This window comes from Ranitomeya variabilis, chromosome 5 (assembly GCF_051348905.1).
Source record: "Ranitomeya variabilis isolate aRanVar5 chromosome 5, aRanVar5.hap1, whole genome shotgun sequence".
Classification (NCBI taxonomy): Eukaryota; Metazoa; Chordata; class Amphibia; order Anura; family Dendrobatidae; genus Ranitomeya; species Ranitomeya variabilis.
This window is the reverse complement of record NC_135236.1, coordinates 208,869,046-208,893,803: the sequence shown is the minus strand read 5'-3', so window position 1 is coordinate 208,893,803 and position 24,758 is coordinate 208,869,046. Positions and strand designations below refer to the sequence as shown.

General features: G+C 44.4%; 1 protein-coding gene across 1 annotated transcript in view; it reads left to right on the top strand.

Moving 5' to 3' along the window:
- The first annotated feature begins 776 nt into the window (after positions 1–776).
- Positions 777–24,758, top strand: part of MYO5C (myosin VC) — a 425,456-nt gene continuing 401,474 nt past the window's right edge. Inside the window, exon 1 of the mRNA XM_077263765.1 lies at positions 777–942. Coding sequence (XP_077119880.1) covers positions 916–942 — 27 coding nt within the window. The 5' untranslated portion in view covers positions 777–915. The remainder of the gene's footprint in view (positions 943–24,758) is intronic.

Genomic DNA, 24,758 nt, shown 5'->3' with positions numbered 1-24,758 from the left:
TTGCGACGTGTGGCAATGCGTCGCTAATGCAAGTCTATGGAGAAAAAACGCATCCTGCAAGCACTTTTGCAGGATGCATTTTTTTCTACAAAAGACGCATAGCGACGTGCAGTGCACGACACTAGTGTGAAAGTAGCCTAAGCGGAGTGGATGAGCGCAGGAATGGCGCCTTCCACACAGCGCTGCGATCACACGTCTCCTGCCCCTCAGGACCCTACAACCCTCCGTTACTGATGACGGTCCAGGTTCTGGGAACGACACGTTCTGATTCATTTCTGGCTCGCCTACAATACAACTCTGTGCACCCCGTGTACTGGAGCGCCAGGTATAGTGTGTGTGTGTGTATGTATGTGTGTATGTGTGTGTGTGTATATATATATATATCTATATAATCTTCTCTATGAACACAGCGTTATTGGCCCCACATGGGCAGTCGGTGCCCTGCTGTAGGAGGAGGCTAATGCCCATTTATCTCATTGGGCAATGTACCCTCCATTACACCCAGATACCTTCAGGCAAAACGGATTCTCTATTTGCACAAGTGCCACACTAGGTGACTACTCTCTGCTTTTTCTCTGTTATCAGCCATTTCCACTGCCTTACTGACCAGAAGCCTAGACTCTCTCTGCGCTTCCCCTCTCCCTCCATACAGTTGTGTGGTCGGTTCTGCCCGGCTCCATAACTGTGCGTGTTTCTTTAAGCAGGTGCCTGCTGCTGAGCGCTGACTGTACAGTCATCCCTGCCGGGGCCGCCACACCCGCTCAGGTGTCCGGGCAGGCGCGCTCCCGGCTCTGTGCTGCAGGTAGCGGCTCGTGGACGCGCAGCCCCTCGCACCATCTATAGCACAGGACTGCGAGTGGGTGGACAGACCCCTCCGGGTGGCTGAGAACGGACAGACCCCTCCGGCCGGGCACCATGGCTTTGGCTGAACTCTACACACAGGTAAGGTTCCTGCTGCTTGTAACTTCTCCTGTCTCTCCTGAGTCTCCTCCAGCCAAGAAGTCTCCTCAGGGGGCAGTGGCCTGTGTGCAGGGACCGATCCCCGGCTGTGTATGTATGTAGGAGGTCCCAACACAGCAAGTGTCCCCACTCCCCACGCAACAGGTCTCCACAGCAAGTGTCCGCAGCAAGTCTCAGTACAGCAAGTCCCAGTACAGCAAGTGTCCCCACACATCAAGTCTCCACAGCAGGCCCCTACATAGCAAGTACCAGCACAGAAAGTGTCCACACAGCAAGTCTCAGCACAGCAAGTGTCCCTACACAGCAATTGTCTCTACAACAGCAAGTGTCAACACGCAGCAAGTGTCCCAACACAGCAAGTATCCACACAGCAGGTCCCCACATAGCAAGTACCAGCACAGCAAGTGTCCATACACAGAAAGTCCCAGTACAGCAGGTCCCCACACAGCAAGTGTCTCCACACAGCAAGTCCCCACAGCAAATATCCACACAGCAAGCGTCCCCACACAGCAAGTGTAGCGCCCCCACTGCCGCAGGGCCGAGGGGTACCCGGTACCGGGCCTCTGAGTCTCTGCTCTGGGGTTGTCACGGTGGCTGGGCCCGGTCCGTGACCCTGCTGAGGGGCGTACAGTAATAGATGGTGGTAAATGGTGGTGTTGCGGTGCAGTGTAGGTTGTAGTAAATAACGAGGACACCAGGTTGCAGTCTCTTTACCTCTTTACTGAAGATCTCTGGGTCCTCAGTTCGGAATTCGGATAACCAGGCTGCGCAAGTCCGGCCGGTCCAATGGCACCTCCAGAGTTCTCTTAGCAGGTGGAAATCTGTGCCTTCCTTCTAGCGCTAGGTGTTGCGGTCCTTCCCTGCTGTGCTTACGGAAAGTCCCCACAACTGTTGTTGTGTCTGTTTCTAAAGTTCCCTCACAACTCAATTAGATGATGTTCTGCTAATCCTCCGTCCCTCCCTGATGTTACGGTTGGGACGGCACCCGTATGACGGGTAGGCTCGGAGCTCTTCCGGGACCCTAGAGTCGCCCCTCTCCACAAGTTGCCCCCCAAGACTGCATAGGTGATTTAGGTGAGAGCCCGCCTTAGACTGACTGTCCTGCCGTTGGTTTAGAGTATTGCCTGAAGCTGAATATTGTAATACTCCCTCAGCGTTCCGGCCGCCGGTTGTGCGCCTCAGTAGGATGTTGCCTCGGTCTTACAGCACGACTCCTACTGGTATTCTCCTTCTTGCTTTGATCTCGTTTCTCACTCAGCACAATCTATCTCGCTTCTAGTCCTTCCTTGGGCACCGCCGCTATGCTGAGCAGGCACGGTCCCGTTACGTTCGCTCAAGTTGCCAGGCCTCTGTCAGGATCCCACCCCTGACAGGGACCCTACCGAATCTTCTCCCGCAACACCCTCTGCCACAAGGTGTTGCCTGGTTCCAACCCAGTCAGCTTTCTAGTGATGTGTCGTTCGTGAACGAGCCGACACAAAGAGCCGGCTCCCTGCTGTGAACGATGGGAGCCGGCACACCAGTGAGAGCCACTAAAATCCCTGAATGGCTCTCACTGGGCGTAAAATCCCGGACTTCGGGAGGCGTAACTCCGCCCACCTGAGCAAAACCCCGCCCACTCTTCAATTTAATTGGCTGCTGAGAAGTGGGCGAAGTTTCTGCGGTGGGTGGGCGGAGTTTCGGACGCCCGAACACATAGTCAATAGGGATCTAAAAAGAGCCGATTCGTGAGCCGAAAGAGCCGGCTCTTTTTGGTGAGCAGAGCCATGAGAGCCGGATCACCAAAAAGAGCCGGACTGCCCATCACTACAGCTTTCTGTCTAACTTCCTGCCTGACCCCCAGTTTTACCAGTATGTGAGGAGTGGCCTAGTGAATAGAACCCTTAGCTCCCCCTGGTGGCCTGGCTGTGAAATGTATTGGTGTCTGTGATACCTGATCAGATGAACTCCTTCAGTGCCATCAGACGCACCATAGCTCCCCATAGTGGCGGAGCCACAGTACTGCAACGACCAGGACTCTGGGGCGCTGCACAAGCGTCCCCACACAGCAAACGTCCCCACACAGCAAGTGTCCAAACAGCAAGTCCCCACAGCAAATATCCACACAGGAAGAGTCCCAACACAGCAGGCCCCCACAGCAAGAGTCCCCACAGGAAGTGTCCCCACCCAGCAGGTGTCCCCACAGACCCCATTTGTCTCATCAGTGCACAGTGCTGATACTGAGTCAGTGTGGACAGTCTGTAGCCTGGAGTGAATATTTCATTATAGTGTTTGGACATATAAAATGTTGACATCATACAAATGGGATATTAGAGGACAATGCAGATTTCAATCACTAGTAAATATGAATGACAACCTTCATAGACATCTGTATAGGGGGTGACGCTCATGTTCCCACTTATGTCTGGTTGAGTGTGTTCCCCTTTGAAAGTTTATTGTGGACGTTATGTGCCATCCCTTGTTGTGCCCCTGCAGACTGGCAGGCTGCTGTAGGTGATGTCACTGCTCTCGGCAAGTGTTGCTTGGCAACAGGCAACGACAATAAACTTTTTAGAGTTAACATACAAAGTTTTATATAAGGGTGGTATGAGGGTTACCCCATATTCCACATCACTTGTTACTCCCACCTCACACAGGCATGGACGACATGTCAGACTCTGTGGCCGTTAGGTCCCCAGCAGTGAGATACAGTGTCCATGTCCATGCATGTCCATGCTGTAGGAAGGACCATGTAGGATCCTTCCTACAGACCCTCCGTAAATGTAACGTTAAAAAGAAAATAAATACACTGCTCAAAAAAATAAAGGGAACACTCAAATAACACATCCTAGATCTGAATGAATGAAATATTCTCATTGAATACTTTGTTCTGTACAAAGTTGAATGTGCTGACAACAAAATCACACAAAAATCATCAATGGAAATCAAATTTATTAACCAATGGAGGTCTGGATTTGGAACAATACTCAAAATCAAAGTGGAAAATCAAATTACAGGCTGATCCAACTTCAGTGGAAATGCCTCAAAACAAGGAAATGATGATCAGTAGTGTGAATGGCCTCCACCTGCCTGTGTGACCTCCATACAACGCCTGGGCATGCTCCTAATGAGGCGGCGGGTGGTCTCCTGAGGGATCTCCTCCCAGACCTGGACTAAAGCATCCGCCAACTCCTGGACAGTCTGTGGTGCAAGGTGACGTTGGTGGATTGTGCGAGACATGATGTCCCAGATGTGTTCAATCGGATTCAGGTCTGGGGAATGGACGGGCCAGTCTATATCTGTAGCTTCAATGCCTTCATCTTGCAGTAACTGCTGACACACTCTAGTCACATGAGGTCTGGCATTGTCCGGCATTAGGAAGAACCCAGGGCCAACAGCACCAGCATATGGTCTCACAAGGGGTCTGAGGATCTCATCTCGGTACCTAATAGCAGTCAGGCTACCTCTGGTGAGCACTTGGAGGGCTGTGCGGCCCTCCAAAGAAATGCCACCCCACACCATTACTGACCCACTGCTAAACCAGTCATGCTGAATGATGTTGCAGGCAGCAGATCGCTCTCCACGGCATCTGCAGACTCTGTCACGTCTGTCACATGTGCTCAATGTGAACTTGCTTTCATCTGTGAAGAGCACAGGGCGCCAGTGGTGAATTTGCCAATCCTTGTGTCCTGTGGCAAATGCCAAGTGTCCTGCACGGTGTTGGGCTGTGAGCACAACCCCCATCTATGGACGTCAGGCACTCAGACCATCCTCATGGAGTCAGTTTCTAACCGTTTGTGCAGACACATGCACATTTGTGGCCTGCTGAAGGTCATTTTGCAGGGCTCTGGCAGTGCTCCTTGTTCCTCCTTGCACAAAGGCTGAGGTAGCAGTCCTGCTGCTGGGTTGTTGCCCTCCTACGGCCCCCTCCACGTCTCCTGGTGTACTGGCCTGTCTACTGGTATCGCCTCCAGCCTCTGGACACTACGCTCACAGACACAGCAAACCTTGCCACAGCTCGCATTGATGTGCCATCCTGGATGGGCTGCACTACCTGAACCACTTGTGTGGGTTGTAGAGTTCGTCTCAGGCAACCACAAGTGTGAAAGCACAGCCAACATTCAAAAGTGACCAGAACATCAGCCAGAAAACATTGGTACTGAGATGTGGTCTATGGTCCCCACCTGCAGAGCCACTCCTTTATTGAGTGTGTCTTGATAATTGCCAATAATTTCCACCTGTTGTCTATTCCATTTGCACAACAGCATGTGAAATTGATTGTCAAACAGTTTGCTTCCTAAGTGGACTGTTTGATTTCACAAAAGTTTGATTTACTTGGAGTTATATTCTGTTGTTTAAGTGTTCCCTTTATTTTTTTGAGCAGTGTATATTAAAATAGATATTGTCATGCTGGAGCCAGGTAACAGGGACCGTCCTGCAATAAAGTGGACAAAATAGATTTTAGATGTCCAACAATTGTTTCCATATTGGCGACACAAGCTGGCATTATAGGCACCGGCCACTGGTAGCGTCTCAGAGAAAGTGGACAACTGCGTTTGATCTGTTATTGACACTTTCAGAAGTCCTAACAAGCCAAATAACTGACGTGCCCCCTATTAATGGGACCTGAGGACAGGTCATAGGTTTCAATAGGTTTTAATGAAATATTTCCTATAGTTTTGTTCCTACAGCTCCTATGCAGACTGTGCGTCTCTATTGTAACAGACAGCTAATACATTCCGTGCAGTGTCATTCTGCCGTCAGACTTTGCTTTGTCCCCTACTTTTTGCTAATGTACATTTCCTGGATTGTCCAAAAGAAGCAGGTAGATAGGAGTATGGCTGCAGGAGCTTTCTGCGCAGGGTTTGTTGTCTTACTATGGAGATGCATAGTCTGCACAGGAGAAGTAGAAACAAAATGGAAGGACCACGGCTGCAGTTTGTATTCTAAAAACAAACTAATTTTAATTCCCCCTCCCTAGGTCTAGTGCTGAGTCTCTGCTGTGGCTCCCAGATATGTTGTGGTCTGCTAATGTCATGTTGACAGCACAGCAGCCAATAACTAAGCCCAGCGCCACAAACCGCTCGGAACCCGCTGAGCTCACTGATTGGCTGCCAGCCTGTCTATGTGACATCAGGAGCAACAGTGGAGACTCCACTCTGAACCCGGGACGGGGGAGGAAAGCACAGTTTTTCTTTTTAAATAAGCTGCTGCCAGAGACCAGGGTTTTCAAAAATCAGAAAAAATCACTTTAAATCTGACACAAGCAAATTTCATAATGTTTGTAATGACTTCTGTATATTTATTATATTCTGCCTGATGTTTAGCAAACTGCAGGGACAAGTGATTGGATATTAGGATTTTCTGATAAATAAATACAATGGGATATTCACACATACAAGGAAAACCTTGCTTTCCCATAATAGCCAATGAGATCACATTATTTTAAAACTTTGTTTCCTAACCCACATTGTAATCCGTTTGGCTGATGTGGGCTTCCTTCTAAATGCCATTTTAGCAGAGAGTTTTTGGTGGGTGATCAATTTGTCCACACAAGACCACTTATGGCTTCTGTGTGACGTCCCACTTTTCCATCACTTTTGTGCTTTGGAAAGTCATACAAAATGTAGAGGAAAATGATTTTTTCTAACAATCATCTCCAAAGCCGCATGCATCATAATAATCAACAGGGCATACAACCTGGTACAGATTGCATCAAATACCGCTTTATTTATGTCTGAAAACTGGCATCAGTGCATCATAACTTGCCCCAGTGTCTACTGTACACGTGCCACCATAAGAATATTATCACACATTTGCACACACATTGGTTTTATTTTCCTGACTGATTTGGAAAACTGCTGCGTTTTTTAAATCTGCAACATGTCAGTTCTTTCAACATATTTGCAGCAGTCTTTCACTCATATGAAGCAATGGGTAAGTGCAAAAACACAGCCAAAAACGGAGGTATTAGGTTGGCTGCGTTTTTGTTAAAAAATCTAAGGAAATTAAATCAGGCTTTTTTCGGAGGCCACGAAACTTTATCAACATGCACAAGAGACAGCAAAAACGCAGCAAAAACTAAGGAAAACCTGTTTTTTTTTTTTGTAAGCAGCTTAAACGCAGCTTAAAATTTGCACTAAAAAAAGCAGCGTGTGAACATAGCCTTAAAGTTGCAACTGACATTACATAGATCAGCTCATTTATGATTTTCGGCATTATTTTGATAGAAATATTAACCCCTTAGTGACAGAGCCAATTTGGTACTTAATGACTGAGCCAATTTTTACAATTCTGACCAGTGTCACTTTATGAGGTTATAACTCTGGAACGCTTTATCGGATCCCGCTGATTCTGAGATTGTTTTTTCGTGACATGTTGTACTTCAAGTTAGTGGTAACATTTCTTCGATATTACTTGCGATTATTTATGAAAAAAATGGAAATATGGCGAAAATTTTTAAAATTTTGCAATTTTCAAACTTTGTATTTTTATGCCCTTAAATCAGAGAGATATGTCACAAAAAATAGTTAATAAATAACATTTCTCACATGTCTACTTTACATCAGCACAATTTTGGAAACAATTTTTTTTTTTGTTAGGGAGTTATAAGGGTTAAAAGTTGACCAGCAATTTCTCATTTTTACAACACCATGTTTTTTTTAGGGACCACATCACCTTTGAAGTGATTTTGAGGGGTCTATATGATAGAAAATAACCAAGTGTGACACCATTCTAAAAACTGCACCCCTCAAGCTGCTCAAAACCACATTCAAGAAGTTTATTAACCCTTTACGTACTTCACAGGAACTAAAACAATGTGGAAGAAAAAAATGAACATTTTACTTTTTTTTGCAAACATTTTACTTCAGAACTATTTTTTTTAATTTTCACAAGTGTAAAAACAGAAATTTAACCACAAATTTTGTTGTGCAATTTTTCCTGAGTACACCGATACCCCATATATGGAGGTAAACCACTGTTTGGGCGCACCGCAGAGCTTGGAAGTGAAGGAGCACCGTTTGACTGTTTCAATGCAGAATTGGCTGGAATTGAGATCGGACGCCATGTCGCGTTTGGAGAGCCCCTAATGTGCCTAAACAGTGGAAACCCCCCACAAGTGACACCATTTTGGAAACTAGACCCCCCAAGGAACTTATCTAGATGTGTGGTGAGCACTTTGAACCCCCAAGTGCTTCACAGAAGTTTATAACGTAGAGCCGTGAAAATAAAAAATCGCATTTGTTTTCACAAAAATGATTTTTTCACCCACAAATTCTTATTTTCACAAGGGTAACAGGAGAAATTAGACCACAAAAGTTGTTGTGCAATTTCTCCTGAGTACGTCGATACCCCATATGTGGAGGTAAACCACTGTTTGGGCGCACCGCAGAGCTTGGAAGTGAAGGAGCACCGTTTGACTTTTTCAATGCAGAATTGGCTGGAATTGAGATCGGATGCCATGTCGCGTTTGGAGAGTCCCTGATGTGCCTAAACAGTGGAAACCCCCCACAAGTGATACCATTTTGGAAACTAGACCCCTTAAGGAACTTATCTAGATGTGTGGTGAGCACTTTGAACCCCCAAGTGCTTCACAGAAGTTTATAACGTAGAGCCGTGAAAATAAAAAATCTCATTTTTTCTACAAAAATGATCTTTTTGCCCCCAAATTTTTATTTTCTCAAGGGTAACAGGAGAAATTAGGCCACAAAAGTTGTTGTGCAATTTCTCCTGAGTACGTCGATACCCCATATATGGGGGTAAACCACTGTTTGGGCGCACCGCAGAGCTTGGAAGAGAAGGAGTGTCGTTTTACTTTTTCAATGTAAAATTGGCTGGAATTGAGATCGGACGCCATGTCACGTTTGGAGAGCCGCTGATGTGCCTAAACAGTAGAGACCCCCCACATATGACACCATTTTGGAAACTAGACCCCTTAAGGAACTTATCTAGATGTGTGGTGAGCACTTTAAACCCCCAGGTGCTTCACAGAAGTTTATAACGTAGAGCCGTGAAAATAAAAAAATCGCATTTTTTCTACAAAAATGATCTTTTTGTCTCCAAATTTTTATTTTACCAAGGGTAACAGGAGAAAATGGACCCCAGAAGCTGTTGTACAATTTGTCTTGAGTACGCCGACACCCCATATGTGGGGGTAAACCACTGGTTGGGCGCATGGCTGAGCTCGGAAGCAAAGGAGCGCCATTTGACTTTTCAATGCAAAATTGACTGGAATTGAGATCGGACGCCATGTCGCGTTTGGAGAGCCCCTGATGTGCCTAAACAGCAGAAACCCCCCAAAAGTGACCCCATTTTGGAAACTAGACCCCCCATGGAACTTATCTAGATGTGTAGTGAGAACTTTGAATGCCCAAGTGCATCACAGAAGTTTATAATGCAGAGTCGTGAAAATAAAAAATATATATTTTTTAACAATAAAAATTTTTTAGCCCCCAAGTTTTTATTTTCACAAGGGTAACAAGAGAAATTGGACCCCAAAAGTTGTTGTCCAATTTGTCCTGAGTATGCTGGTACCCCATATGTGGGGGTAAACCACTGTTTGGGCGCACGGCAGAGCTCGGAAGGGAAGGAGCGCCATTTTGGAATGCAGACTTTGATAGAATTGTCTGCGGGCGTTATGTTGCGTTTGCAGACCCCTAATGTACCTAAACAGTAGAAACCCCCACAAGTGACCAAATTTTGGAAACTAGACCCCCTAAGGAACTTATCTAGATATGTGGTGAGAACTTTGAAAGCTCAAGTGCTTCACAGAAATTTATAATGCAGAGTAGTGAAAATAAAAAAAATATATTTTTTTCCAACAAAAAAGATTTTTAGCCCCCAAGTTTTTATTTTCACAAGGGTAACAGGAGAAATTGGACCCCAAAAGTTGTTGTCCAATTTATCCCGAGTACGCTGATGCCCCATATGTGGGGGTAAACCACTGTTTGGGCGCACGGCAGAGCTCAGAAGGGAGGGAGTACCATTTGACTTTTTTAGCGCAAAATTGGCTGTCGTGTTTGGAGACCCCCTGATGTACCTAAACAGTGGAAACCCCCCAATTCTAACTCCAACCCTAACCCCAACACAGCCCTAACCCTAATCTCAACCCGATCCATAATCCTAATCACAACCCTAACGATAATCACAACCCTAACCCCAAAACAGCCCTAATCTCAACCCTAACCATAACCCTAATCAAAACCCTAAATCCAACACACCCCTAACCCTAATTCCAACCCTAACCCTAATCCCAACCCTAATCCCAAACGTAACACTAATCCCAACCCTAATCCAAACCCTAACCCTAATCCCAACTCTAACCCTAACTTTAGCCCTAACCCTAACTTTAGCCCCAACCCTAACCATAACTTTAGCCCCCGTCGTCACAAAAAAAGTTCAATGTAACCTTTTTTTTGTACGTCGCGTCCGCCATTTCCGCGGATGCGTGGCCGTAACTCTGCCCCCTCCTCCCCAGGACATAGACTGGGCAGCGGATGCGTTGAAAAACTGCATCCGCTGCCCACGTTGTGCACAATTTTCACAACGTGCGTCGGTACATCGGGCCGACGCATTGCGACCGCCCCGTACCAACGCAAGTGTGAAAGAAGCCTAAGGCTACTTTCACACTAGCGTCGTACTCGGCCCATCGCAGTGTGTCGGGCCGACGTACCGACGCTAGCGTTGTAAGCGCCGCACAACGGGTGCAGCGGATGCTGTTTTTTCAACGCATCCGCTGCCCCATTGTGAGGTGCGGGGAGGCGGGGGCGGAGTTCCGGCCACGCATGCGCGGTCGGAAATGGCGGACACGTCGCACAAAAAAGTTACATGTAGTTTTTTTTGTGTCGACGGTCCGCCGAAGCACGACGCATCCGTCGCACGACGGATGCGACATGTGGCAATCCGTCGCAATGCGTCGCTAATGCAAGCCAATGGAGAAAAAACGCATCCTGCAAGCACTTTTGCAGGATGCGTTTTTTCTCCAACGACGCATTGCGACGGAAGCCAAAAAACGCTAGTGTGAAAGTAGCCTGACCCTAACCCTAGCCCTAACCCTAACCCTAAATTTAACCCTAACCCTAACTCTAACCCTAACCCTAACCCTAACTCTAACCCTAACCCTAATTTTAGCCCCAACTTGTCTTCTCCTGCCGGCCGGCAGATGGCAGCAGATGGCGGGCGCACTGCGCATGCGCCCGCCATGATGAAAAAGCCGGCTGGCAGGAGAAGACAGAAGAGGACCCAGGGACCCCGGGTGAGTATGATAGGGTCCCCGAATCCCCCTATTTCTCTGTCCTCTGATGTGCGATCACATCAGAGGACAGAGAAATAACTGATCGCTTTTTTTTTTTTTTGCGGTCGCCGGTAAACTGTTAATTACCGGCGATCGCAAAGCAGGGGTCGGTGCAAACCGACCCCGATCATGTTCTTTGGGGTCTCGGCTACCCCCGGCAGCCGAGACCCCAAAGAACATCCGGGTGCCGGGCGGCGGGCGCACTGCGCGTGCGCCCGCCATTTTTTCCCGGAAAAAAGATGGCGGCGCCCATGGGGAGACACGAGGAGCACCGGGGGAGGTAGGTAAGTATTGGGGGGCTATTGGGGGCCATTGGGGACCACATTTCTCTGTCCTCCGATGTGCGATCACATCGGAGGACAGAGAAATTAAACGGCAAATCGCGTTTTTTTTTTTTTTTTGCGACCGCCGGTAAACGGTTAATTACCGGTGATCGCAACTCGGGGGTCGGTAAAAACCCCCCAAATCATGTTCTCTGGGGTCTCGGCTACCCTCGGCAACCGAGACCCCAGAGAAAATCCGACTCTGGGGGGCGCTATTCACTTTTTCCACAGCGCCGTTAATTAACGGCGCTGTGGATTAAGTACCCTTAGCGGCCGCCGTTAAAAGGCGTATCGGCGGTCGTTAAGGGGTTAAAGGGGTTTGTTCATGTCAGCATTGTCTATCCCTATGCTGTATTGGGGTATATGAACACATATAGAGGCCTCCTTGCTTCCAAAGAAACATGGTGACATAACACTATAGTGACATTTCATGTAACTGTGGCATGCATTTTCTTGCTGCAGCAATTATGTTTTATCCAACTGCCCACACTAATCACATCAAAGCAAGGAGCAAACACTGACAGCTTATAGGGGGTTCTCTTAGGTGCCGTCCCGTGCTGCTCATTTTTCCATGGAAAGTGAACGGGGCTGATGACATGACCCAACTCCCCTACTGAGATTCTCACCTGATAGGCCGGTATCATGCTTACATCCTGTTCATTACAATAGGACATATGCACAATACTTTCCAATTGTCAATGCTTCTCAGCAAGTGTGTGACATAGTAGCAATATCAACACAGCTAACTGACAATGTGGAAGTAAACATTTCAAGATGGCATTGAATAACCTCTTTAATTGGCTTGCTGTAAAATTGACCCTGTTGCATTGGTTTAAGGCTACGTTCACATTTGCGTCGGCGACGCAACGCACAACGCAAACAAAAACGCAACAAAACGCACGCTAAAACGCTGTGTTTTGCGACGCATGCGTCCTTTTTCGCCGATAGTTGGACGCAAAAAAAATGCAACTTGCTGCGTTCTCTGCGCCCAACGCTTGCGGCCAAAAAAACGCATGCGTCGCAAAACGCAGCACAACGCATGTCCATGCGCCCCCATGTTAAATATAGGGGCGCATGACGCATGCGGCGACGCTGCGGCGCCGAACGCTAATGTGAACGTAGACTAAGGCAGGGAAAATAGATTGTAAACTCGATCGCGGACAGGTGCTGCTTTCAATGTTGACAGTTGTTAACGAAGAAAATTGCAGAAAATGTGCATGCTTCATAGCCAGTGGAAAGAAACTGTAAGATAATATACAATGTATCAGAAACTTTATGAACTGGTAATTCTGTGTTTTAAGAGGGTTGTCCCCTTTCAGAAAATATCCTTTCATAGGCTGTAGAGTTGGTGCAAATCGATTTGCACGTTCCTTTCAATTGGCCATAGCAGTGGTCTGTGGACACTGAACAGGAGGGGGAGTAACCGCATCTTAACTTAGTGGTGTAAACGGTTCTTCTTTTGATCAGTCTGCTTTGCGTTAAGTCATTGTTGCTGCGTGACCCACATGTCGCGTCAGGACGGCTAAATAAAAGAAGAGTTGTGCAAAGTAAGAGGCGGTACTCCCTATCCACCCAGTGGCCACTAGCCACTATTGTGGCCAATGGCATGGGACATACTGATGGAAGAAGCAGGTATACAGTCTGGTGGGAGATCGGCTTCTGTCTGCATATTTGTGCCTGATAGTAAAAAGAGTGAATGAAACAAATGACTGCGCTGGATTAACATTTCCTTTTTTTAAAATGTTTTATCACAATATATGATTATTAAATTATATTTGACCATTGTGTCACAAATCATGGCAAAAATAAACACGTTACGAAAACATATGTGTACTCGGCATTAACCCTTTCCTATATTAATATATACTATCACCTCCTAAGGATAGACCATCAATGTAAAAGTAGTGGACAACCTCTTTAAGTTCATAATTACCACTGTATAGGGACCATATAGTGTTAGACACCAGTTGTACATGGCAGTTCAGCTGAGCATATAATTACAGTACAGATATATCATGTCACTCACAAGTGACGTCTTTGAATTTCAACATTGTCTTTTATTTTCTGTTTGACCCAGGCCATTGTGACAACTTCTTCCATTCACAACTCATCTGTGCAGCATTTAAAGGACAGATTTCTTGGCTCCTTAATTTTCCAGTATCCTCACAATCTCTACGCAAACACACAATCCATAATGACATTATATTGCGACAAATTGTAATAATGCCCCACTTTGTAACCTACACAGTAATTGTGCCCGTCTCATGGTGGATGATACATTTGGCACATCTTTTGACACTTGTCTAATTTGACACCACCTCTTTGTTAGCTTACATTTAGGCCTCACTCAGGCGTCTGTTTTTCATGGATAAATAACCTACCCTTTATATGGTGCTGATAAAACAACCGTGCTTTTTATGGACACAATGTCATGATCGTTTTTTATTTGAATCTGTGATCAAAACCACCCAAATATGCCTATTCGCCCATAGAAATCACCAACAAAACACAGGAGTCTTAAATACCGTATATACTCGGGTATAAGCCGACCCGAGTATAAGCCGAGACCCCTAATTTTGCCATAAAAACTGGGAAAACTTAATGACTCGAGTATAAGCCTAGGGTGGAAAATGCAGCAGCTACTGGTAAATTTCAAAAATAAAAATAGATACCAATAAAAGTAAAATTAATTGAGAGTAGGTTGTGTTTTTGAATATTCATATTGAATCAGGAGCCCCATATAATGCTCCATAAAGTTCATGATGGGCCCCATAAGATGCTCCATAATAAAATATGCCCCATATAACGCTCCATAAAGTTTATGATGGGCCTCATAAGATGCTTCATACAAAAATATGCCCCATATAATGCTGCACAAAGGTTGATTATGGCCCCATAAGATGCTCCATAGAAACATTTGCCCCATATAATGCTGCACAAAGGTTGATTATGGCCCCATAAAATGCTCCATAGAAACATTTGCCCCATATGCTGCTGCTGTGATTAAAAAAAAAAAAAGGACATACCTCTTCTCCTGATCAGGTGGGGACAACGGCACTTGCGATATTCAACTGTCCACTTTCCACTGTGGGCTCCGTCTTCAGCAACCTCTGCAGTGGATTGTTCAGGCAGAGGGCGGCGCGCACACTAGACACATCATTGCGCCCTCTGATCTGAAAGTCACAGCCAGAGGGTGCGGAAGACAGAGCCCGCCGGTGGAATGGGGACAGGTAAATATCAGAATGCTCACCCTCCCCCGTTATACTCGCCTGCTCCCGGCACGGTCCCTGGCAGCTTCTCACTGACAGATGGTCTCTGGGCATCGGCAGCTTCTTCCTATGTTCAGTGGTCACACTGTACCGCTCATTAAAGTAATGAATATGCGCTCCACCCCTATGGGAGTGGAGTCGCATACATATTCATTACTTTAATGAGCGGTACCACGTGACCACTGAACGCGGGAAGAGCTGCCGGCGCCGGAGAAGCAGGGACATGCAGAGACGCGCCGGGAGCAGGTGAGTATGATTTGACAGCTGCCGCTCCCGCTCCCCCTCCCCCGCCGACTCCCTGGGACAATAACTCGAGTGTAAGCCAAGAGGGGCACTTTCAGCCTAAAAAAAAATGGGCTGAAAATCTCAGCTTATACTCGAGTATACACTGTGTTCCAAATTATTATGCAAATTGGATTTAAGTGTCATAAAGATTTAATTGTTTTGTTTTTCAAATAAACTTGTGGATAGTACTGTGTCTCAGGGCTCAATGGATCACTGAAATCAATCTTAAACACATGTGATAATTGGTTTTCCAGGTGATTCTAATTAAAGGAAAACTACTTAAAAATGATGTTCCACATTATTAAGCAGGTCACAGTTTTCAAGTAACATGGGAAAGAAAAAGGATCTCTCTGCTGCTGAAAAGCATCAAATAGTGCAATGCCTTGGTGAAGGGATGAAAACATTAGAAATTTTCCAAAAACATAAGCGTGATCATCGTACTGTTAAGAGATTTGTGGCTGTATGTGAGCACAAATGTGTTTGTGCTGATAAAGGCATAATGAGGAAGATTTCTGCCAGGCAAGTTCATCGGATTAAGAGAGCAGCTGCTAAAAAGCCATTACAAAGCAGCAAACAGATATTTGAAGCTGCTGGTGCCTCTGGAGTCCCTCGAACCTCAAGGTGTAGGCTCCTTCAAAGGCTTGCTGTGGTGCATAAACCTACTATTCGGCCACCCTTAAACAGTGTTCACAAGCAGAAATGGTTGCATTGGGCCCACACATACATGAAGACTAATTTCCAAACATTCTTGTTTACTGATAAGTGTTGAGCAACCCTGGATGGTCCAGATGGATGGAGTAGTGGATGGTTGGTGGATGGCCACCATGTACCAACAAGGCTGCAACATCAGCGAGGAGGTGGAGGAGTCATGTTTTGGGCCAGAATCATGGGAAACAGCTGGTAAGGCCCTTTAAGGTTCCTGAAGGTGTGAAAATGACCTCTGCAAAGTATATAGAGTTTCTGACTGACAACTTTCTTCTATGGTCTAAAAAGCAGAAATGTGCCTTCAGGAGCAAAATCATCTTCATGCTGACAATGCCCCATCTCATGCTGCAAAGAATACCTCTGAGTCGTTGGCTGCTATGGGCATAAAAGGAGATAAACTCATGGTGTGGCCACCATCTTCCCGTAACCTCAACCCTATAGAGAACCTTTAGAGGATCATCAAGCAAAAGATCTATGAGGGTGGGAGGCAGTTCACATCCAAACAGCAGTTCTGGGAGGCTATTCCAACTTCATGCAAAGAAATACAAGCAGAAACTCTCCAAAAACTCACAAGTTCAATGGATGCAAGAATTGTGAAGGTGACATCAAAGAAGGGTCCTATGTTAACATGTAACTTGGCCTGTTGGGATGTTTTGGCATTAAATAGCTTTTTTGTTCAGTGAATGTGACCTCCTAATGCTGCAAATTCCACAAATGAGCATTTTCAGTTCTTTAAAACATATCAAATGTTTAAAAATTCTACTGTGCGTAATAATTTGGAACAGTGCATTTTGAGTTTTTATTCATTTTGGAGATTATACTGTTATTATTAGGAGGTTTCTCAATAAAATTCGATGTATACTCTAACGGGTGATGACTTTTATTAGACTGTCATTTGCACCGACCATTTAGGAAAATCTGATAAAAATGTAATTTGCATAATAATTTGGAACATAGTGTATACGGTAATCCGTTTGCTGTCCCTTTTTCAACACCATGATGCAGGGTTGGGGAATCTTTTTTTCTACCAAGGGCCATTTGGATATTTATACCATCCTTCAGGGGCCTTACAAACTCCACCCACAAAGTACATCCTGACTTTGGCACTGGTGTCAGGATGTAATCTTTCATTGCATGCCCTTCAGTGTTCAGTAGTTAACACTGTGTATGTGCTAACAGAGCAAGAAGAAATTAATGAGCTGGTGTGTTATGATCCTTAGTGGTTGAGGATCACAAATTACTCCTGCTAAGTAACAAACATAGGACAAGCTCTAGGGAGGTGGCAAACTGAACTGACCGCAAATCTGAACCTATCCAAACACACTAGAAGTAGCCGGTGAACGTGCCTAAAAATCCTAGACGTCTCGAGCCAGCCTGAGGAACTAACTACCCCTAGAGAGAAAGAAAGACCTCTCTTGCCTCCAGAGAAATAATCCCCAAAGATATAGAAGCCCCCAACAAATAATAACGGTGAGGTAAGAGGAAGGCACATACACAGGGGTGAAAGCAGATTCAGCAAATGAGGCCCACTAATACTAGATAGCAGAAAATAGAAAAGGGAATCTATGCGGTCAGTAAAAAACCCTTACAAAATATCCACTCTGAGATTTCAAGAACCCCCACACCAACTAACGGTGTGGGGGGAGAAACTCAGTCCCCTAGAGCAACCAGCAAGCGAGGAAATCACATTTTAGCGAGCTGGACAAAAAAACATAATGAACACTGATAATCAAAAAATGATCAAACAAAAACTTAGCTTGTCTTGGAGAGACTGGGAGCAAGGTAGACACAAGGAATCTGAAGAGCACTGAATACATTGATAGCAGGCAAGGAACTGAGTATCCAGGTGGGCTAAATAGGAAACCAACCAAGGATAACGAACCAGCTGATGCTGCAACCTGCAGAAAGACAACACTACACAGTACCGCTTGTGACCACTAGAGGGAGCCCAAAAATAGAGTTCACAACACTGGTGGCAATCAAAATACAGCTCCTTGCCCAAGAATGCAGTCCCTGAGAATTGAGAATCTGCCCGGGGGGCCTGATAAAAGGTCATCGAGGGCCGTAAATGGCCCTGGGGCCTGAGGTTCCCCACCCCTGCTATAATGGGTAGGAGAAGCTTTGCAAATTTTGGGGGGTATATAAGAAAAACGTTTATGGTAAAAACAGACATACTCTGACAGAATACTAATGAGAATCGGACCCAGAACATTGAAGAAAGAAAATTAATTTTTTCACGTACGAGAATAAAACAGACTCATGAATGACTCCTTAGACAAGTTATTTTCATCAAAATGTGAGTGCATATTAGATCATCTTAACCCATGCCCCTTTCTTGATAAATCACCCCTTTTTTTTAAGTCAGGCACAATGATTTGAACACACGCATAATAATAATTCAAGTATTCCAAAATAATTTGCCCCAAAATACACAAAAATGTTGCATCTGGGTGTTATGCGAACTTTTAATCATTAGTGACTGCTATTGTTAAACCCCTTTCTGCCATTGGACATACTATTCCGTCCATGTGAGGTGGGCTCTACTTCCCAAGGACGGAATAGTACGTCCAGCGCGATCAGCCGTGCTCACGGGGGGAGCGCGGCCGAGTGTCAGCTGACTATCGCAGGGCTCCCTGCGTGCTTCCCTGAGACGATCGGTACAAGGCGATGTGCTCACCTTGTACCGAGCGTCTCCTCCCTGCAAGCCCCGGATCCAAAATGGCCGCGGGGCTGCATCCGGGTCCTGCAGGGAGGTGGCTTCACTGCGCCTGCTCAGAGCAGGCGCTGGGAAGCCTCCCTGCTGTGCACTGCAGATCGCCGATCTGACACAGTGCACAGCAAAGTGTCAGATCAGCGATCTGTCACCTTACTGTGATGCCCCCCCATAGCCCCCGGGACAAAGTAAAAATGTAAAAAAAATAAAATAAAAATTACATGTGTAAAAAATTCCTAAATAAATAATAATAAAAAAAAAATATTGTTCCAATAAATACATTCCTTTATCTAAATAAAAAAAACAATAAAAGTACACATTTAGTATTGCCGCATCCGTATCGACCCGACCTATAAAACTGTCCCACTAGTTAATCCCTTCAGTGAACACCATAAAAAAAAAACGAGGCAAAAACAACTCTTTATTATCATACCACTGAACAAAAAGTAGAATAGCACGCGATCAAAAAGACGGATATAAATAACCATGGTACCGCTGAAAACGTCATCTTGTCCCGCAAAAAATGAGCCGCAATACAGCATCATCAGCGAAAAAATAAAAAAGTTATAGTCCTCAGAATAAAGCGATGCAAAAATAATTATTTTTTCTATAAAATAGTTTTTATCGTATAAAAGCGCCAAAACATAAAAAAATGATATAAATGAGGTATCGCTGTAATCGTACTGACCTGAAAAATAAAAATGCTTTATCCATTTTACCAAACGCGGAACGGTATAAACGCCCCCGCAAAAGAAATTCATGAATAGGTTTTTTTTGTCATTCTGCCTCACACAAATCGGAATAAAAAGCGATCAAAAAATGTCACGTGCCCGAAAATGTTACAAATAAAAACGTCAACTCGTCCTGCAAAAAACAAGACCTCACATGACTCTGTGGACCAAAATATGAAAAAATTATAGCTCTCAAAATGTGGTAACGCAAAAAACATTTTTTGCAATAAAAAGCGTCTTTTAGTGTGTGACGGCTGCCAATCAAAAATCCGCTAGAAAATCCGCTATAAATAGTAAATCAAACCCCCTTCATCACCCCCTTAGTTAGGGAAAAATTAAAAAAATGTATTTATTTCCATTTTCCCGCTAGGGTTAGGGTTTGGATTACATTTACAGTTGGGAATAGGGTTGGGGTTAGGGGTGTGGTTAGGGTTACCGTTGAGATTAGGGTTAGGGGTGTGTTTGGATTAGGGTTTCAGTTATAATTGGGGGGTTTCCACTTTTTAGGCACATCAGGGGCTCTCCAAACGTGACATGGCGTCCGATCTCAATTCCAGCCAATTCTGCGTTGAAAAAGTAAAACAGTGCTCCTTCCCTTCCGAGCTCTCCCGTGCGCCCAAACAGGGGTTTACCCCAACATATGGGGTATCAGCGTACTCAGGACACATTGGACAACAACTTTTGGGGTCCAATTTCTCCTGTTACCCTTGGTAAAAAACAAAACTGGGGGCTAAAAAATAATTTTTGTGGGAAAAAAAGAATTTTTATTTTCAAGGCTCTGCGTTATAAACTGTAGTGAAACACTTGGGGGTTAAAAGCTCTCACAACACATCTAGATGAGTTCCTTAGGGGGTCTACTTTCCAAAATGGTGTCACTTGTGGGGGGTTTCAATGTTTAGGCACCTCAGTGGCTCTCCAAACACAACATGGCGTCCCATCTCAATTCCAGTCAATTTTGCATTGAAAAGTCAAATGGCGCTCCTTCCCTTCCGAGCTCTGCCATGCGCCCAAACAGTGGTTTACCCCCACATATGAGGTATCAGTGTATTCAGGACAAATTGTACAACAACTTTTGGGGTCCAATTTCTTCTCTTACCCTTGGGAAAATAAAAAATTTGGGGCGAAAATATCATTTTTGTGAAAAAATATGATTTTTTATTTTTACGGCTCTGCATTATACACTTCTGTGAATCACTTAATGGGTCAAAGTGCTCACCACACATCTAGATAAGTTCCTTAGGGGGTCTACTTTCCAAAATGGTGTCACTTGTGGGGGGTTTCAATGTTTAGGCACATCAGAGGCTCTCCAAACGCAACATGGCGTCCCATCTCAATTCCATTCAATTTTGCATTGAAAAGTCAAATGGCGCTCCTTCGATTCCGAGTTCTGCCATGCGCCCAAACAGTGGTTTACTCCCACATATGGGGTATCGGTGTACTCAGGACAAATTGTACAACAACTTTTGGGGTCCATTTTCTCCTGTTACCCTTGGTAAAATAAAACAAATTGGAGCTGAAGTACATTTTTTGTGTAAAAAAGTTAAATGATCATTTTTATTTAAACACTCCAAAAATTCCTGTGAAACACTTGAAGGGTTAATAAACTTCTTGAATGTGGTTTTGTGCACCTTGAGGGGTGCAGGTTTTAGAATGGTGTCACACTTGGGTATTTTCTATCATATAGACCCCTCAAAAATACTTCAAATGAGATGTGGTCCCTAAAAAAAAATGGTGTTGTAAAAATGAGAAATTGACAAAAAAAAATTGGGTTCCAAAATTGTGCTGATGTAAAGTAGACATGTGGGAAATGTTACTTATTAAGTATTTTGTGTGACATATCTCTGTGATTTAATTGTATAAAAATTCAAAGTTGGAAAATTGTGAAATTTTCTAAATTTTCGCCAAATTTCCATTTTTTTCACAAACGCAGGTAATATCAAAGAAATGTTACCACTATTATGAAATACAATATGTCATGAGAAAAAAATGTCAGAATCACCGGGATCCGTTAAAGCGTTCCAGAGTTGTAACCTCATAAAGGGACAGTGGTCAGAATTGTAAAAATTGGCCCGGTCATTAACATGCAAACCACCCTTGGGGGTAAAGGGGTTAATATGCATGAAAACCAAGGGTTTAATGGAGCTTTTGGTAGCCTTACTGCCAATTTACGGTATGGTTCTTCCCCCATCTTCAGTGACAAATGATTTAAAAAAAATAATAAAAAAAAATAAAGGCTCTATTAAAAAAAGTCTTTAGTCTCCCCATTGAATGCACGTAGGTGCTCTTTATATCAATATGACTTTAATTCTATGACTCAATGAAAGATATGTGACAGTTAAAACAAACCGAGTTTCCTAGGAACATGGTTGAATTGTGCCCTGACTGGTTTTGCACAAATGATCTGTCAGTGTAGAAAGGTACTTGTTATGGGTAGGCTGAATAAAAAGCTCCCTGTTCCCGACGCTGCTGAGCGAAGAGTTCTTGGAGACAGTGGTATTCCTGTAATGAACTATTGTCTTGGTCTAAATATAAATTGGTCCAATGCAGGGATCCCCAACCTGTAGCTCTGGAGCCACATGTGGCTCGCGGTCCCATGAATTGTGGCTCTCCAGTTCTAGCAAACAGATATGAAGAGCACATCTGAAAATGGTGAATTTTGTGAGCAGCCCTGCACAGAAGAGCAGATCTGGATGCACATATAATAGTCTTAGGGGTTTTGAGATGATTTAATTATGGTACGCTGGAGACAAGATGACACCACCTATCAGAGGAGGTGTTTGAAGCTGGATGTGACAGTGTCTTGGGAGTGCTTTATAGGAGAAAACTGAATCGGGGGTATTGTAGGAACCCCTCAATCTTTATATACTGCTTTTGGGTGATTGATTTTTGTGGAAACGCTTTGGTTACCATTATTCCTTTAATGGGGGCTTTGGGTGCCACTATTGTGAGGGGGGCGGGAGCTGAATGTGGCTCACGACCCTCTCAAGGCTGGATGTGGCTCGAAACCCTCTCTGTGCTGTATGTGGCTCTCAAGGTCAGAAACGTTGGGGACCTCTGGTCCAATGTATACCCTGCTCAACTCCAAGTAAATCAAACTTCTGTGAAATCAAACTGTCCACTTAGGAAGCAACACTGACAATCAATTTCACATGCTGTTGTGCAAATGGAATAGACAACAGATGGAAATTATTGTCAATTATCAAGATACACTCAATAAAGGAGTGGTTCTGCAGGTGGGGACCACATCTCAGAACCAATGCTTTCTGGCTGATGTTTTGGTCACTTTTGAATATTGGTTGTGCTTTCACTTTCGTGGTAGCATGAGACGGACTCTACAGTCCACACAAGTGGCTCAGGTAGTGCAGCTCATCCTGGTTGGCACATCAATGCGAGCTGTAGCAAGAAGGTTTGCTGTGTCTGTCAGCATCATGTCCACAGTGTCCACTATGTAATAAAGATTTACAACTGGAATATTTCATTCAGTGATATCTAGGATGTGGGATTTTAGTGTTTCCTTAATTTTTTTGAGCAGTGTATATGAAATGAATCCAGGGTGGACACTGACAGCTTGGGGACCCTGTGCAAGAAATGTGTCTGGGCCCTACTCCTTTTATGGTGACAAAGCTACAGATGTATATATATCTTACATAGTCTCCTGTATTATGTATATTGCCGTCCCTTATTACACAGTGCCCTCTCTTGTTATTTACAGCACCGTCCATTACATATTGAATTATTTTTAGAGTGCCACCTGTCTTTATTACATACCGTCCTGTCTTGTTAGATATATAATGCAATGACTGCTGATGGAGCATGGGAAAGCTTCTATTCTAATGAAGGAGCTGATGGACTGGTCCTCTGATAACCAGCTGCTCCATCAGCAGTTATTTTATATCTTAACATGAGAGGGGTCTATGTAATAAAAGAAGATGCAGTGAATAAATATAACAAGAATGCACTATGTAAGAGACAGCACTGTACATAACAGCAGAGAAAGCTATATAATAAAGAATGGCACCATATATAACTATAGAGAATGATGCGTAATAAGGCATGGTGTTATACATAATAAAAGAGGAAACTGTAAGGACGGCGCTATACATAAGTGAATACACAATACATGTATATACTAAGAGACTGCTATACATAATGAGCGAGTACCCTATATTTTAAAAGACTGCTATACATAAGTGAGTACACTATATACTAAGGGACTGTGCTATACATAAAAAGTGAGTACACTATATACTAAGAGACTATGCTATACATAGTAAGTGAGTACACTATGTACTAAGGGACTGTGCTATACATAAGGCAACATCCCTGTATCTGTGTGCAGTTTTAGTGTGCTGCAAGCTTTTACAGAAGCATTGAGCATGTCTTATTCTGATCCTTGAAATTGGATCAGAACGGGACATTCTCTGACCCTCACGGATTTTATTTTCAGATCCGTAATTTTCTTGTCTGTGCGAATGGACCTAAAAAACTACGAGCCTGTGTGCCATCCGATAAAATAAAAAACCTGGAAGCACACAGACGTTTCACACAAGTGTGAGAATGTAAATAAGGGATTTTACAGGTAACATCCAAATCACTCAGAACAGACACATAATAATATTTGCATCCTGGTACCTACCGTTGACGTCTTGTTGTTTCTTCTCCATCTGGTCAGACCTCCATGTCGACATCTCCCAGCTACGACTTGTCTTGTCACGATGATCGTCGCAGCCCTGAAAATAACAAGGTCACTTATATTGTATACATACATGTGTCTACCCCCCAGTACAGATATTTACCTCACCATTAATATACTATTAGCCACGCACCATTCAAAATATAAAGTGATAAGCAGCACTGTGCTCCCCATTAACTACTGTATAATCTCTGACTCCAAATAATATAAATTATTCAGTCTGTGAGGCTATGTGCCCACATTGCAGAAATGCTGCGGAAATGAACGCAGCATTTCTGCATCTCCCTGCCGCGGGTAAAACGCATGCGGATTTGGCATGCTTTTTCCCTCAAAACACAAGCGTTTTACAAGCGTTTTTAGCTTGCAGAATGCTTGCGCTTTTACAAGCGATTTGAAGTATCGCTTGGAAATGTGATTGACAGGTTGGTCACACTTGTCAAGCATAGTGCGTGACAAGTGTGACCAACTTTTTACTATTGATGCTGCCTATGCAGCATCAATAGTAAAAGATAGAATGTTAAAAATAATATATATATATGGTTATTCTCACCTTCCGACGGCCCCCGATCTCCTCAGTGGTGCTCCCAGTGCGTTCCGTTCCCAAGGATGCTTTGGGTGAAGGACATTTGTGACGTCACGGTCGCGTGACCGCGATGTCATTTTAGGTGATTCATGCAATGCACCGCTGAGAGGCGGGACGACTCTGGGGGCCATCAAAAGGTAAGTATATCCCTATTTTTTATTTTAATTCTTTTTTTTTTTTACAGGAATATTATACTCAGGGCCTGGAGGAGAGTCTCCTCTCC